We start from the raw sequence: 18,285 nt of genomic DNA on the forward strand, positions 1-18,285 counted from the left end.
AGTGGCACCTGGCGTGGGCTTTCAGGGACCACAGATCTCTTTGTCAGATGCATCTGGCAAGGAGAGCTGTGGTTATCGAAGGCTCGTACTGCATTGGAATTGGATGGTCTAGCTGTTTGGCTGCTACAAACTAACAGGGCAAACTCCTTTGAAGCCAACTGATCCACACACCAAAAGGAGATGTTTACATATACTAGCAAAGGAATGTTTTGGTTGCACTCTCCCCCTCCCCCCCTAATTGCCTCTTCTCTCTCCTCCCCTTCTCCTCCCTCCTCTTCTATATTTGACCAGTCTCTGTATCATGCATCTGACGAAGAGAACTTGATTCTCGAAAGCTTATGCTACAATAAAATTGGTTAGTCTTAAAGGTGCTACTGGACTCTTTTTGATTTTGCTACCACAGACTAACATGGCTAACTCCTCTGCATCTATGTTTCAGAACAAGTCACCTCCCAGAGGCTACAGAATGTATTTTGTTAGGTCCTCCAACCCATACACTCCTGCTAAATATTTTTATCCCGTAAGTATTATAAAAAAAGTATAATAATTTCACAGTAAGCATTTTGAAAATAACACTGACTGATGGGAAAGACCTTTGAAATGATCAAACATTTAATACATAGCAGGCATATGTTCTTAAGGATTAGCATTTCAGTGAATAAAATATATCTGGTTTAAACACCTGAAAATACAATTCCATAGTCATCTTGACCTGGAGAACCACAAACTGTGCTAGCTTCACACACAATGGATCTTTGCTACTTGTCCTTTTTTCATGCAGTCTGCTATGTTGCTCCTGAGGTACAGAGACCCACAGAATGGGCCTATGATATGTGGCATTCAGGTTGCAATGGGAAGGGGAAAAATTGCTCCCACCTCCTGTAAGAGGTCCTTCTGGAGATTTGAATCCAGCCTGACTTAAAGATCATTTACAATAAGAAGTTAACTAGCATAGTGTTCTTCAAATACTTCTTGAAAATAGTCTCTGCTACAAATAAAAATTCCTTTCCTTCTTTCTCAAGTCCTTTTGTCTGCCAGCAAACTGACAGGGGTGCTGGATGGAAAGACTAGGAAAGGAACAGGCGGGAGAAACTGCAGCTAGCTTCTCCAGTTACTGCTTTACTGGTGATTTAAAAGTTGTAGCGTGAATCTCTGGATAAGTCTATGAATCATTTGGGCATATGTTTTAGAGTTACATAATTATCTCACGCACCACAATTCCGGAATTGTGGCGCGATGACATCAGAAATTGCTCCGTGAAGATGCTCTCATTCTGTGAGTTTTGCGTGATGTAAAGACATGTGAAAATGGTCGTGAAAAAGAAGTCAGTTGTGGGCTCTTAATCTTGTTAAAGGTTCTGTTTAACTCACTTCAACTTCTATGTTCAACTCGTTACTTTCAAGCAGTAAAAATTACTGTTCCATGCTCAGCAGTGTTTCCCACATAAATACCCATACCTTTTATTGGGCCAAGATTCCCAGGTGTGTGTACTTTGGAATTTAAAGACATGGACATTTCCCATACTTTTACACGTTTGCAGTGGGAATTCACCTTGGACCCACAGAAATTGCATTTCTGGAGCATGTAAACAATCACAGTTTGAAGTGAATCTAGGGATTGCCATTTCAGGAAAACTATTTATACAAACCGATCTGTAAACCAGCTCAATCTATACAACATGAAAACCCATGGTGTTCAAAGATATGGTGTTTCCTCCGTTATTAGGGAAGCTTCAGGGTGTTCTCCTGCTATTAGGGAGTGACATTATCTGTCTACATGCAGGATATGTAATAAAAAGCTTAAGGCTCGGCTGCTAAGTGACTGTATAAAAGCCTCATCTGGTGAAAAGGGACTGCTGAAGTGCCTGTTGATACTTTTAAAAGTATTTTTAATTGCACTCTTACCTCATTTGTATGTCATTCTTGAGAATATTATTTCTTCCACAGATGAAGTTAGACACATGTAAATACCTAAATCAATGGCATCAGAAGCCTGGATAATGGCAAGGGATTGTTCCCATATCAACCTTTTTTCTACTGCTGAATAATTAGCATCTGTTCTAGTGCAGGCATTCTGGGGTCTCATGGGTGTCAGTAGGATCGGTGGACGTGCCCAATCAAACCAGTACTGCATTTTTAGTGTATGGAACAGTGTTTTCAGTGATGTTCTGTGCATGCTGTCTGAATAAGTAGTTTTGGTACTTTGTACTCATATCCTTAGTTAAAACCCATGATTTACGATTACAAGGTTGCACCAGGGTATTGAAACCTGAGCCAGTTGTAGTGGGTGCAGCTGTGCTGTGGCCACTTCCCTGTCCTCCCCCCCCCCATGTTAAAACTATAAATTTCAGGCCTCAAGAAGTGTGAGAATTTTTTAAATGACCTGGCATTTAAAAATAGGGGCTGTCTAAGGAGAATCCAGGTGGAATTTGGGTGGATATTCAATATTAAGGAAAAACACGTACATTCCATGTGGATATTGGAATGCCAGAGTCCAAGGTTAATGATTCTTTATCAGAAGACTTCAATAACAAGCTGGTAAAAATCCAAAATTACTTGTATAACCACTTGGCTATCATAGTGTTTTGGGGGGCAGGATGACATTTTGGACACCAGATCAAGATGGGAGGGGAACCCACAAGTTTTGAAAGTAGGAACAGAGATCCAGAGCGTTGGGGAGAGAAGGTCTCTGGCCTCTCCCTCGTGCGTTCTCTGTTTTTTCCCAGGTTATCTTCTAAGTCATCTTTTGAGTGAGTCTAAAGAATGTTGGTATAAAATCTTATCAGCCTGATTGCTCCAATTAGATAAGTGGCCAACACATTCTATTATTATATTGTTCTTGGAAACTGGGGAGATTATTGTAATCTCGTGTTGTAGACAGTTAGCACTGAGGTAAGGTATGTTAGAATTTAATGTGCTTTGTGTTTTGGGGACTAATTCTCTTGATTGAGGAACTAGTGGAAATTTTACTTTTTGGAGTTTGAATTTTTTTCGAGAATTTATCCTCTCGTGTTGAGGAATCTGTAATGAAGGAATGAGCCTTGTTGCCTTAAAATCTTCATTGTTATATAGCTGAAATAAAGTAGTTGTTGTTGGGTTGTGTCTGGTTCCTTTCAAATGGGATATTGCTTCTTTTGATCTAAGGATAAAAGGTTTCTTGTAAACAAAAGCTAACACCATTACAGCCCCTCTCTGCCTGCATCTGATTTATGATGAATCTCAGTTCACAAGCAGAACAGAATGACTTGCCAAATTAAATCAGTTGAAAGGCCTTTGTATTCAATCCTCTAAAAAATCCTTTCAGCAAAGGTGCAATATTTCAGGTAACTGTTAACCAACAACCAAACAAAAAAGTATTTTGGCAACAGCCATGTCCTCTTTGTGAAAGAAATTCGGAACATTTTCTGTCTTTTTCCTTTACCATTGCACTCTTCCTACTACCCAAGCACTTGAATTCAGGATTAGATTGCCTTCAAGCACATATTTATACCAATTTTTTCAGAACAAGAGCTGATCCTCCAGAATCTCTGCAAGGAAATAATCTCCTGATTATGTATATTCCTCTATTTCTTTAAAAGTGTATATGCTTCCATTTCTGCCCCCAGAGGCACCAGAAACTGCCTGTAACACAATGAAAATACATATGTACATACATTCAGTGGCCTAATAGAAGCTGAGAGAGCTAGAGGACCCACAAGGACTTGTGGGGTCATGTCATGTTTCCCTTCTGCACCATTCTTCCCTGCCCCCATACTCTTTCCCCTTTTTCTGCTTCCTTTTTTCCTTCCCCACCCACCTTTGTGTGTTCCCCTGTCTTCACTTTTCCTCTTTCCACCACAGGTAGCCTCTCCCCTATAGCCCAGTTGAATGGTGCTGACTGAGCCAGACCCAGTTGCATTGTGGGGAACCTGGAAGGGTCTTTTGTGGGGTACTTCACTTTTCCCTGTATCCCTTTTCCCACACTATTTCCTGTTTTTTGACTGCCCCATAAGCTCAGCTTTCCCTACATCCTTCTCTCCTTCAAACCCATTAAAAACTTACCTTTTATATGTCCTCCATCTAGGGGACTTCCTGCTCCCAGCCACCACTCACCTTGCTGGTGGAGGGGAAATTGAGGGGAAAGGGCCCAGGAGCTCTGGAGCTGGTGCTGATTTTCATTCAATCAGCTCTGCGCAGGGCCTTCCCTTCCTTGTTACACCGGGAACATCATTCCCAATGTGACAAAGAAAAGCTCCGGAGCGAGCATGAGAGAGGTAAATCCCCCCCCCCGGTGTGCTCCTCTGCAACCCTCCCCCATCCCCAAGGGGTGGGCTCCAGGGGACCTGGCAATTCTACCCCCATCTTCATCTATATCTACTAATTTACTTCATTTATATACTGCCTTTTTCTACAATAGGGACCCAAAGCAGCTTATATCATGCTTCTTGCCTCCATATTATCCTCACAACAACCCTGAAAGATAGGTTAGGCTGAAAGTGTGTGACTGGATCAAAATCACCCAGTGAGCTTCCATAGCAGAGTGGTGATTTGAATTTGGGTCTCCCACATCCTACTCTGAAACTCTCATCCAAGAGTGTCGAACATACAGCCCTCGGGCTGCATCCGGCCCCTACAGGGCTCTTACATGGCCCGCAAACAACTGGTAAAGAGCCCCCCCCCCCAGCTGCACCTTGATGTGCTCATCCTCAATCTCCACTGCCTTCTTTCTGATCACACGGATGGTGGCTTTGGTGCTGGCTGGGAAGGCTCCTCTGCAGAAGCTCACTATCAGGCATGTTTTGCCCACGTTGACTCTACTGCTCCAGCAAGGCCTTCAGCTCCATGCTATCTGTGGTGGATCAGCATGAACAAGGAGGCTTGGCTGGCAAAGGTGTACACGGTGGGGAAGGAGGGGAAAAGCCAACTGGCAGAAATGACTGGAGGCACCTGCATGTCACCACATCCACTGGCCCTTGCTGAGACTCAGCAGCAGCGCTGCCCAGCATGATGGACTGGATGGGGCGCTGCCCGCTTGTTGGAACCACTAGCTGCCCAACTAGCCACTTTTATGCAGCCAGCTGCAGCCACCAGTGTGCTCTCACTTTGCCAATCAGGAGTCACCACTCCATTGGCAGCTGGCTCCCCAGCCCCGTGAAGGTAGAGTCTTCGTGGCAACTGAGTGGGGCCTTCTCTTGCCCTGTGCCTAGCCAGCTGCTGGAGCAATGAGGGAGTTGGACTGGAAGCCTCCCTGAATCCTACCTGGGCAAGTTGCCCTTCCTGTCTTGGCCTTGGGGGCTGATCCAAGGTCTGTTTGAGGAAGGCTGTGTGTCTAGGTGTGGGGCAAGTGCAGGCCATTGGTCAGGGAAGCAAACACTACTGGTTTCCAAGAAGGTCCCGGGCGCGTTTGGATGTGGCCCGTGTGTGCAGATAAACGTGGTTAGGAATAGGCATTGGGATGCCAGCTTGCAGGTGGGGCCTTGTGATCTCCCAGAATTACAGCTGATGTCCAGATGACAGAGCTTAGATCCCCTGGAGACAATGGCTGCCACCCTCCCTAAGCCTCCCTTTACAGATCTGGGGCTTCCCAGACAGATAAAGGCTGGTCTCCACATGCCACCTGTCTAGCCTCCACTATTGGAGGCAGAGAGCCCTGGCCCAAATCCTCACAGAGTCCTCTCTCTCCTCTTCCAGAAACTCCACCAGACAGGAAGCCTGTTCCCTGTATTTACCTCCGCTTGCCCAGCTACTGCCCAGGGCTACTGGGAAAAGGGAATTTAGGGGTTATTTTCTCAATATTGTTTCTGGGCACAATTCAAGGTGCTAGTGGTGACTTTAAAGTCATATATGTTTGGAACCAACACACTTGAAGGCCAACCAACTCCATTGACCACTGTGGTAATCTTTGGAGGCCCAAAGCTTTGGAGTACCCAAAGCTTTGGGTACCTCCGCCTTCTGAGAAGGAGTTCCAAAGCTTTGGTGCCACATCTGAGAAGGCCGTTTCCCAGGTTGCCACCTGTCTAGTCTCAGATGGCCAAGGCACCTAATGCAAGGCCTCCAAAGGTGACCAGAGTGGATGGATAGGTTCATATGGATACAAGGGAATAAAAGTGATGTATGTATAAATAAATAAAAAAATAGCAATTTTTCCTATAGAAAACCCCAAACGGCTTTCAGAATTGCAACAATTGACTCCAAACCCTTCTTTCAGGAGTACATAATCTCAAAAGAATAAATTAAGACCTCTGAACTCAGTCAGGTTAGTTTTTCATTTCATTCTCAAGATGAAAGACCAAACAAAATATTAATTTGTTACCTCTCCTTCCCACTGTTTGTTTTTTAACCCACTCCTCTCTTTCCTTCACCTGTTAAGGTTCAGTACCTTTTCCTATCTGGGCTGCCTCTACTCCCCCTTCTAAGCTCCTTCTCCTTACTGTCCTTGGCAGACATTTTATTTTTCCTAGCTTTGCCTTGCCTAGTGATGGCTCTGTTAATGCTGATGGACCTGTGTTTGGTTCTGTGGAAGCCATAAAGGTTTCTGAGTATAAGAAATGTGCTGACCAACTTAATGGCTGCTCTGGGTCAGTTTTTACATGGAATGACATGCAAAGGAACTTTAAGTTCACATAACAAAATCAAATACACTAAACAAAGCATAGTGATTTGGTACAAGAGATTAGATGAAAGAGAACCTTAAGTTCCCATGAAATATGCTTTTCTCCAAAGCAATGAAGCACAGATTTGTAGTTAACGTATTAACTACTAGATATGAGAACTGGGTAATCATTACTCTTCTGTCATATATCAATATAACCTCAAATAGGGTTGCTAGGACCCACAACCCCCTGGGCGGGAGGTTGGAGGCCCGGCACCTACCTTTTTGATATTCTTGTGCACATTTTGCGTTTGCTCCTGGCCTACATGATGACATCACTTCCAAGTTATGTCATCTTGCAGGCCACGTGTCACCCTGGGAGCACTCTGGCGCTATGCAGAGGCCTGATTCAGACCAAATCAGCCTGAATTGGGCCTCTGCGGAGCACAGAAGCACTGCTGCACTCTGCAGCGGCCTGATTTGGACCAAATCTGGCTGGATTTGGGCCAAAATTGGGCTGCTGTGGAGCACGGGTGCGCTCCCATGTGCCACAGTGGCTTGATTTGGGCTGAATTGTGCTGGTGTGGCACGCAGGAGCACTCCGCACTGCCTGGGAGCGCACCCCCAGAGGCGCATCCCCCTCCCGCTGGCCAAGTAAGTGGGGTGAGGGGTGAAAGGTGGGAGTGGGGTAACCCCAGCCCCCAGTGGGGGTCTGGCAGCCCTAACCTCAAAACATATATAAACCGTGTGTGTAACCTACCTCTCTCAGGAAAAACTTGTAATGTTTCTCCTGGCTTTACTGCATTAAAGCTCTGCTTTTGCTTCCAGACTCAGTCGCTTTATGGATATGATTGGTTTGTACACATGAAGGTCCCCTATTGGACTAACAGTACCATCAACCATCTATTTAGGTAACCTGCTCTTCATTCTCCTGTTGTTAGTTTTTATCTTTCCAGTGTCCTGCTGCTTGTCAGGAGAGTCAATTCTGACAAGGACTGAGTTCTTCTACCTGCTTAGCCCCACTCACTGGTTGCTGCTCCCCTTTTTTTGTTTTATTGTGAATTTTAGATTGTTGGGCTTTTGTTTGTTTTAATATTTATATAAATGTTTGGGTCATTTTTTATTGCAGAATGGAAACACGCTTTGATATCACATTGAGTCATGACCAGGTCTTAGCAAGAATGATGTTAGCAAGGCATGTTTTAACAGAACAAAGAACATGATACAAAGAAAGAGAAATAGTAAATAAAACACATTGCTATAAGACTGGCCATATTACTGCCTTTCACTCTGTTACTATGTATTTTTGCATAAAGAATTACAATGAAGAGTTATGTTGAGTGTTACCTTGTGTGAACTGGAGTACTGTATAACAAACAGAGATATTATACTCTCAGATGACAGTGTGGAAGGACATTAGTGAAATCAATATTCCATTAGAGATACAGACTCCATTAACTATACATCAATATGACAGATTATTTTCCATCAGTGCTGACATCACTCTTGTGTATATGTTTTCCTGGATCTCCATGAGATAGTTGTTCTATTCACTTAGATCTTTGTCATGGTTGTCTCTAAGAATGGTGTATTCATGTGTGTAAACCTGAGTTGCACTGAGCCTCTATTCCTGATATTATTTTTCTGTCCCTTATGACTGAATGTTAAGGCTTATAGACACAGTGTAGCTCTTGGTAGTTAAAAATGTTACAGAGCCATTGCTGGAATCCATAGGGTGAGATGTTGTATCAGATTAATCAAAGATGCAGAAGTTTTTGGGGGGAGAAAGCATGGTAGATAGAACAGAACAAGCAATGGTGATACAGTTTTCCACTGTACTGAGATGTATGTTTTCTAGAAGGGTTTTTTGCACAGTTAATGTAATCTTGGGCTGAATTAACTGGATTTTCCTAGATTGAACTTCTGATCTTGTCCACTTTCGATTTACTTTTTTTGCTAAATCCTGATCCCCCCAGATAAAAAGTTTATTTGAAAAGAAAAAGACAATAACAATACATAAAATACACACACATAATATATAACAGCACATTTGAGCTACAGAATATTGCTCCTCTCATGCTCACTTCGGCAGCACATACAATAAAATTGGAATGAGACCGATTAGAATAATGCTCCTCTCCATCTCCTTACTTACTTAAACTCAAGATTTTATACTGAAGTTTTTATACTCAACAGTTGCTCCTGTCACTTAAGAGAAATTGATTCAATGGAGCATATTTTTTTCAATTGTTCACACCATTGGAAAATTCGAATAGAAACTATTAGTCCACTAATAGAAAGGTTTGAACAAAATTAAACTTGACTGCCTCTTGTCTGACAGGAATCATCAGACAACACTCCAGGTAGCAAGATTTTGTGCCCAGTACCATAAATTGCATATGGCAGTCTGAATGTGATCTAACTCTGTAAATAATTAACCTATGACATGTTTTACTTCTACTCTTATATTTGTGTATCTATTTATTGCCTTCTCTTATATTTAATTCCATTTGAACTTTTAAATCGTTTTAATGTTCTGCTTATGCTGGTTGCAGACCATAACAAACTTGTGTGACTTGTGATCATACGCAACAGTTTATGTTCAACATTTTGATAATTACCAAAAAGTTTGGACAAGTAGCTCTCCATAGGATCGCCCTGTTTGTCATGGATGCAGAGGCATAGAGTGCAGTGTTAACTGCTGCTGCTGTTGTAATCTCAAGTATTTTAAAACGCTCATTCAAAATATGAAAAAAAAATGTAATAAGATAAAAAAGGAAAACTGTGATGGGATGTAGTGATGTAAATAATTATGCTAAATATTTATTTCCATACATACCCTTTATCCCGTGTCCTACAGAATGCAAACAGTCAGAAATATGTACTTTTCAAATTTGACAAACTGCAGTTTGGAGTTTTGTAATGCTTATTTGTTATGTATTTGCCCAATTGCCGCTTAGTGTAAACAATTATTAGGGCTTCCTGAATTTTTCTACATATACTTGACAAAAGGTCATAAATTCTAAAACATGTTAGGGATTTTTTTGAAGGAGAGAGTATTTTGAATGGCCCAGGTAGACTTACAATAAACAATGTTACATTTCTTGGAGCGCCAAAGCTGTTTTCTAAGGACAGTTACAGTATGCAGCTTTCAACAGGGCACTGTTTTGTAAAGTGATATGTAAGAATAACTAAATTTCCTTTCCTCACTAAAAAAATGCCTAAATGCAAGCAATAACATGATACCTTCCTCAAGGTCATCTAACACTCTCAGACCGCTTAATTAGATATGGCAATTTACTGATAGTACACATTTTAGGAATATATGCAAAAATTTTAGGAATATTATGTAAATCATAATATTCGTTCTCTGTAGCAATTGTTTGAATAAATATTGCTGGATATATCTTAGCTTGAATGTGATATTCAAGGACAGTCTTACTTTTTGCTGTGTCTGCTAGGGTCTCAAGCTTACTTTAGTTGTTCACCTATGCATAGTCAGATATCTTTCCCCCTGCCTTCTTTGTGGATTCATTCAATTAATTCACCCATTTTTTATGGATGTGCTTTGTTAAAAAAAGGAGTGATAGATCTTTTCAGACCCTTCCAGTTCTTCCATGGTTGTCATCAAATTCCTCCCTCAGGACTGCTCAGTCTACAGCCCAGATACTACATTTCCCCAGAGAGCTATTTTCTTCACCTTTGTATCCCAGGGTGGTAATGTGTCACGTTTCAGCAAATCAGCAAAACACTCTTAACCCTTTCCAAACAGAAACAACATTGTTTTGCAGGGTTTTTTTGGTTCACACACAAGACTAGTAGTAACCGAAGTAACATGTGCAACTAAGGTTCAATATTGGTTGTTGTGGGTTTTCCGGGCTGTATTGCCGTGGTCTTGGCAAGACCACGGCAATACAGCCCGGAAAACCCACAACAACCATCGTTCTCCGGCCGTGAAAGCCTTCGACAATACAAGGTTCAATATTGTTTGGCCTGTTTTGGAGTCTTATGTTGTTCTCATGACAATAATTAAGTTTTTTTTTTAAAAAAATCTTTGAACTTGATCTTTATTATGTCAAGAAGCAATTACTCCTAATTCCTTATGTAACCTTTAAAACTTACTTTAAAAGTGGGTTCTAGTAGTACTCTTACAGTGCAATCATGAGGAGGGGGGCAAAAGTGCACAGGGAATCGATTAGGAGTCATGCCGGCATAGCCTAGACTTACGCCATTGTAATCCCTCCTACGCTGGAGCAGTGGCCCAGCTCCACTCCACCATGGCCCCCCACCAGCACGAGGCTGCTGCTGTCATAACTGCAGCGCAAGTCCCTGTGTCAGCAGCCAAGAGGGCAGTCTGGGGGTGGGGTGAGGCATTAGTCAGCTCCCTAAGGTGTTTTGGGCCTGGGAATACCCCCAGCAGTGGTGGAGAGTTACGCTGTAGAAAATGATAGCATAGACCATAGGTGCCTATTGTACGGGAAAAGTCAATGCCCCCTGCACCCAGCCCTTCCCAAGCAGGGAAGGGCTGGGTGCAGGGGGCATCCTATACCATCATAGTGATATGGTCCCTGTGTTTAGCCCCTGACAGTAGCTTGGCTACCATACTTTGTTTAGAAATGTCACTTCAGTTGGTCCAGTTTTCAGTTGCAGCTGTACATACAGCATGGGGCTGTAGTAATGAAACCTGTTAGAGTGTAACTGGCCTTAGATCTCCCTGTGAGCTTTATGTTGGTATGGTAATTTGAACCTGAGTCTCCCAAATCCTAGTTTGACACTAACCACCACATTACAATATAAAATTAGTCTAATTTGCTTTGACACTCTAATTGTTTTACACACTTGTTTTAACTTTAAATGAAAAAAAAAATCACAGAACACTGTTCTTTGTTCTTTCACTGAAATTCAGAAACCACCCCATGTCCATCCAAAATTGTCTTACATGCCAAAGGAAAAATACAGTTACTTTTCAGGCTGAGACCTATAGGAAGTACCTTATAGTCTCAGTACCTACAACAACAACAACATTCAATTTATATACTGTCTTTTTGGACAATTTACCACCCAATCAGAGCGGTTTACAAAGTGTGTTATTATTACCCTCGTGACAATCACCCTGTGAAGTAGTTGGGATTGAGAGAGCTTTGAAAGAGCTGTAACTGACCCAAGGTCACCCAAGTTGGCTTCAAGCGGAGGAGTGGGGAATCAAACCTGGTTCTCCAGTTTGTATAAGGTACTATACATAGTACCTTATAATAATAATATTGGATCTAGATTCAAGTTTTTTATAAAGTTATAGAGTCAAAGCCAAATTAGATAGTATTATCTTGAACACAGAACTTCTATCAACATTCTATTGACAATTCCCTCTATTTCTTGGCTGAAATTAGTTATCTTTGATGTAGAAAAAATTATATAGTTATATTGGCCATATTGTACAGCCATATGGAATATTTGACAGACAGTCCTAGAACTCAGTATTTCTTCTACTTTGTATTGGATTTTTGCTAATGCTATGTCTTTTTAAACTTGTATCTATTTACCCTATGGTATTGTTTATGGAAATGTCATTGATACAGTATGGAAATATTCTTGATACTGATTGTACTAATTTCATACTGTGTAATCCGCCTTGAGTCTCAGTGAAAAAGGAGGACTATAAATGACATAAATAAATAAGTAAATAAATAATATTGTGTCCTAGTACAGTTCACAGGTAGGATCTAGTTTGTTTTGAACTACAAACAAGAGAACATGTTCTGCTGGGGACGTGTTTAAAGAGAACTCTCATGATCCATGGAGGTATCGAAAAGGTGTGCGCTGCTGAATTATTTTTTTTTTGCCAGTGACCAAATAGGCCTGGGATAAATTTTTCATCTTTATGGGCTAAACCAACCAGTTCAAAATTTATCAGAGAGTGGAAATAATCATGAATGAAAAAGTTTGTCATTGAACTGTCAATTGTTAACCAAGAGTAGAACAAAAAATTATAAGCATGTTCAACTTCTATTAAAGTCTACAACTCCCCCTTCTGGAACCTTATAAAGTTGACAGATATTTATGTCTTAAGGCATACACCACCTGCTTCACCTGAAGATCTTTTAGATTTTATTGCTTGCAATTTACATTTCATGTTTGTATATAACTGTATTCAGATATCATCAACAAGCGGAACCCAGCACTATGTGTTCAATATGAGAACAAGCTTCAGGCTCACACATTCTGTTCTCACATCTTTTTCCTGTTGTACTCCAACATTGAAGGCTTTCTAATTTGTAACATAATTAGATGTCATACATATTAATACTGGAAACACAGAGACTCCTGTACAAAATGAAATCCGAAGTAGCTTGTATTGGTGAGAAGACGATTTACTTTATACTGCTGAAGTTAGCATGCACACAATGATGTGATTTTTTAAAAAACGATGTGGGCTAAGAGTGGTGGAGGAAGAAAAGGAGGAAAGGATGTGGTTACTCATTGCTGTTCAACCAATCAGGATGCAGGGGGATAAAGGGGATGGTGAAAGTCAGGGCCAGGGCTTACACTGAAGAAAATATTCCATACTTCAAAATAGTCGTCTTTCAATTTCACCTACCTCACAGGATTGTTGTGAGGATCAAATACGCTATATGTATTTTAAATTATTATACTGATTGTAATCCGCCCTGAGCCTGCTGATGCGGGGAGGGCGGAATATAAATTGAATAAAATTAAATTAAATTTAAAAAAATAAATAATGGAGGGAGAGGAGGAGGATGTAAGCTACTTTGGATCCCCATTGGAGAAAAAGGTGGGGTATAAACCAAGTAAATAAATAAATAACATCTACAGATACCAGTGAATCAAGATTAACTATACAGCATTTCTATAACAACTCTGTATATACAGAATGCATTAACTCACAGTGCAATCTTAAGCAGGTCTACATAGAATCCGACTGAAGTGTACTCAGTGGGACTTACTCCCCGGAAATTGTTCTTCGAATCACATCGTTAATCTTGTACAGAAAATTATTAGTTGTATTTGGCAGTCTGAAAGTTGATGGAGACAACATATCAATATTGAATCAGTCCAGAACCAGTGTTCAGATTTTTTATTTTGGTGGCCATATTGCTTCTTTTTTTTTCTTGCACCAGTAACCTTGGCAGCCTCAAACCAGTATAAATTGTTGCAGAAAATGCAAATATTAGATTGTTAGTACTATTTTCCTAAAAAAGCAGGCCCCAAGTTTCCCTGGTTTCCTCTGAAGAACTAAGAGCCAAGCTACAAGTGACGTCTTACACAGGTTGGACACTTGTCAGCTTCCCTCAAGTTTTGATGGGAAATGTAGGCATCCTGGTCTTGTAGCTGTAATGGAGAGCCAAGCTGTAAAATCAGGACACCTACATTTCCCATCAAAAATTGAGGGAAGCTGACAAGTGTCCAACCTGTGTAAGGCGTCACTTGTAGCTTGGCTCTAAAAGTGTAGCCGACCCCTGCCCTAGAAAGAGAGAGTGGAAATTTACCAGAAGACAGTCAGTTTGAGATCAACAGAGTAGTACGCAACCTTCTCCGGGAACAATGGGGAACTGAGAAGCACGTAGCCTTATGTGGTAATAGCTGAGCTATAGGCACGTACACGTGTTCAAGCTATGCGGCAAGCAGTATGTAACCAATGGCTAATTTGTAACTCTGACCTGTTGTAACCATGCATTTTGCCTAACGAAAGCGTATATAAGCAAAGTCTATGCTTGTGCTCAACGGGCTCAGTCCTCAATGACATTAGTCACACTGAGACCCGCCGGCTAATAAACGCCTTTCCTTCCTGAATTGCTGTCTGGTCTCAATCCTCGATACGTCAATTTCTGCTACATAATATGATACCTGTCAAAAGAAAAACATGATTCATGTTTTAGGTGGGTAGCCATGTTGGTCTACAGTAGAACAGCAGGATTTTTTGGACCAGTGGCACCTTAGAGACCAACCAGATTTTCAGGGTATAAGCTAGGGTGCCACAGGATTCAAATCCCACTCAGGGATAAGCTAAGTGCCACAGGATTCACATCTCACTAAATTAGGAGCATCTACCAGTCTAGTAAACTATTCCGTGTCTATGATGCTTCAGAGCATGTATGACTGCAGCTTCTGACTTCCATATTCTTTTTAATATTCCATATGTTTTTCCTAGTTCCGTTTAATTACTTTCTAAATTTGTCCAAATTTAAATTCTTTAGAAGACTGTATATCTTTCCAAAATGAAAATGAACTTACTTCTCAAATGGATAGTGCAACTAACGAACAAAAATAAGCACATGGAAGTGTACTTCATGGTTGTAGTGTTACTAAATATGTTTTACTGAAGATAAAGGATATTTACAGATTTAATTATCCACTACTAATTTATACATTTGAAGTAGTCTTCAATACTCTCTCTCTCTCTCTCTCTCTCTCTCTTTCTCTCTCTTTCTCTCTCTCTCACACACACACAAAATAAATGAACGGCTAACTTAGTTTATTAAAATAAAGTTGTGAACTGACCTGGTGATTTTTCAAATTTGTAACTAGCACAATGCTAATCAGAATGAAGATGCAAGTGGGCTCTTACCTCTACTCCTCACTTGCCCATAAGTGCCTACTCAATTTCTTCATTTTTTACCTTAATAGAAGGAATTGTTCTCACAGGAAGAGAGGGACAGACATTTTCCCAAAAAATATCTTTACACAGGTTCCAAATAGGGAACCTTTGTATTAGGGTTGCCAGGTCCCCTGGAGCCCAAACTGGGGGTTTGCCAGGTCTCTTTACTCCCTTGGCGGAGATTGGGAGCCTGGCACTTACCTTGCTGCGAACTTTTGGACTGTGTTGTCACTAATATGTGGACAACACCCAGTTGTATCTGTTAATGGCTGGCTGGCCTGCCTCTGCCTCTGATGTCCTAGTAAAAGCTTTAGAGGCTGTAGCTAGATGGGTAAAGCAGAGTCGGCTGAAGTTGAACCCGGTAAAGACGGAGGTCCTGTACTTGGGCCACGGGTTGCCAGATCTGAGAATCTGGCTCCTGACCTTTGTTGGGGCACCATTAGCGCCTGTCTCATCGGTCCGGAGTCTTGGAGTGATACTGGATTTCTCCTTATCGATGGAGGGACAGGTCAGGGCAACTGCCCAGTCTGCATTCTTCCATCTTCGACAGGCCAGGCAGCTTGCGCCCTATATGTTGACTTGCAACCTAACTACGGTGATCCATGCAACGGTCACCTCCAGAATAGACTACTGTAACTTGCTGTATGCAGGGCTTCCCTTAGGTCTAATCCTGGAAATTACAGTAGATCCAGAATGCTGCTGCACATGTCCTGATGGGTACATCATACAGGGCACATAATACTCCCTGCAGCAGCTATACTGGCTCCCCATCAAATTCCGGATTAGGTTCAAGGTTTTGGTTTTACCCTTTAAAGCCCTAAAAGGACTGAGACCAGCACACCTGCGGGACCGTTTCTCCCTGTATGTACCCCGGAGAGCATTAAGATTGACAAATAAGAACCAACTCATGGTCCTTGGCACTAGGGAGGCCTGGCTGGCCTCAACCAGGGCCAGGGCATTTTCAGTCCTGGCCCCAACCTGGTGGAACTCTCTGTTGGAGGACACCTGGGCCCACCAAGATCTTTTATCCTTTCAGCAGGCTTGTAAGACAGAGATGTTCTGCCAGGCGTACGGTTGAGGCCAGTCTTTGATTATCTTACGAGTCTCCCGCCAGGGGCGGGCAACGAAATCATCTGCCCTCTGTAAGTGCAGTCACCAGATTATTATAAACCATGGTCCCACCATGGTTGTTTTAGATGTTGCAGTCCTTATATGAGAGTCCTATAATGTTGAATTCACGAGGTTATCAGGAAACTATACATACAAATTACCAAAATAGCAAAAGGGTTTTGTAAGGTTCCCAAATGTATTTTTTCCCCATTTTGTTCTTGATGCTAGCATAATATTACCCATTTTCTGGGAATGGTATAAATAATGACAAAAAGGTGAATATAACATAGCATTTCTATTGATGAAAAGATAGCAAAGGAGATCGCAGGCTTGTATGCCAGCCTGCTGGCTGAGAAGTGATAAAATATTTGGATTTTGCCTCTTACCTAATTGTAGCTCATTAGCCTTTTATCTCCAAAATTTTTCAACTATATCCGAGTGTAGTTGATTTTTTTATTGTTGTTTCATGAGTCCTTATTTTACTCTTACAGGCATTTGGGCAGTCCTTCTCAGTTCACCGCAAAGTCGCTGAAGATGGTGAGACACGGGAGGAGACGCTCCTCCAGGAGTCAGCATCAAAGGAAGCCTATTATCTGGGGAAGATTTTGGAAATGCAGAATGAGCTGAAACAAAGTAGGGCTGTTGTTATCAATGTTCAGGCAGAGAACGAACGACTGACTGCTATTGTGCAGGACCTGAAGGAGGTAAATTGGTTGAGAAGAAATGTAATATATGGGGAAATTGAGGTTTATCCTCAAAGACTAATTCTTCAAGTAACAGTAAGAATTCCACCAGAAATATTGCTGTGTTGCCAGGAGGAAGATATAGTGGGGTTTCACTTCTTTGTTCAAGATAAAAGATCTTTTCAGTCATTAGGATTGTGGTGCTTTAGCTCTCATACCAGTAGAGTGCACTACGCACAATCCTCCTGATACACTGCCATTTTGTATGAACAGGATGCACTTCAGTATGTGTGAATACATACCCTCTAAAATCTGTATTTCTGATCACATGTACAAGAGCTGGAAAATATGTGAATTATGTTACCCTGGGACAAGTGGAACTACTTGTGCATGGCTATTCACACATGCACCCTCAACTCTGGACCTCTTGGGAGTTGAGCCTTTATATACACAGATTGCAGATTGGTGTGGTGTTTTCTCATAAAATAGTAAGACCACTGTTCTTAAAAGGTTAACTTTTATTAACTTCAAATGGATTGGGCGAAGGAAAGACAGAAAGGAAATTTAAAAGGCAGTTGGCAATCAAAACATTTGGCATGTCAAAACTAAATACTTCTGATATATAGCATGATGGTTAAGTGGTCAACATGTAAATCAGCACTCTGCTGGTTTGAATCGCACCAGTGCCATGAGCTCAGCAGGTGGCCTTGGGTCCTTGCAGCCCCAGCTCCCTAGATGTATCATGGGGATAATAACAACACTAACTTTGTTCACCTCTCTGTGTGGGGCACTAATCTGTCCAGAAGCGTGGTATATAAGCACAGGTATTGTTATTATTATTATTATTACTATAACATTGTTAAATCCTAACTCAACAATTACTAAACTCTTTGATAATTATGTCTCATTCAGAGAGTGGCATGTTTCTGAAGAACATGAGAGAAGGAAGGTGTTGTAGGAATTTCTTGCTCTGCAACTGGGGACCAGTCCACTGGTAGCTGTTGGTTCGTTGCTTGGGTTTGCCTCTTACTGTAGGCATGTAAAGAGTGCAACCTCACTTGATCTTTCCCTAGTACTGAACTGATGTCTCTGCTAAAAATAATGTGCCAGCAGCAAAAAGGTCTTAATCAAGACTGGAAGTTTTATTTAAAAAGGCAAAAGAGAATACAAGCAGAGAAACAAGGCACCGGTTCAGGGCCTCATCTCTGCTGAGCACTAGAACACTACAGAGATAGATACAGAGTACAAAATCATTAGCTAAACATAACAATGATACAAAACAACTAAAATATCCTTTCCTCCCCAATC

At 41.5% G+C, this 18,285-nt stretch overlaps 1 protein-coding gene across 3 annotated transcripts in view; it reads left to right on the forward strand.

Moving 5' to 3' along the window:
* BICD1 (BICD cargo adaptor 1) overlaps positions 1-18,285 on the forward strand; it is a 147,509-nt gene that overhangs the window by 56,068 nt on the left and 73,156 nt on the right. For all 3 annotated transcript variants that reach the window (XM_054989457.1, XM_054989456.1, XM_054989459.1), the window contains exon 2: positions 16,786-16,998. In XM_054989457.1, the coding sequence (XP_054845432.1) occupies positions 16,786-16,998 (213 nt within the window). The remainder of the gene's footprint in view (positions 1-16,785; positions 16,999-18,285) is intronic.

The sequence above is a fragment of the Eublepharis macularius genome, chromosome 9 (genome assembly GCF_028583425.1).
Source record: "Eublepharis macularius isolate TG4126 chromosome 9, MPM_Emac_v1.0, whole genome shotgun sequence".
Lineage (NCBI taxonomy): Eukaryota > Metazoa > Chordata > Lepidosauria > Squamata > Eublepharidae > Eublepharis > Eublepharis macularius.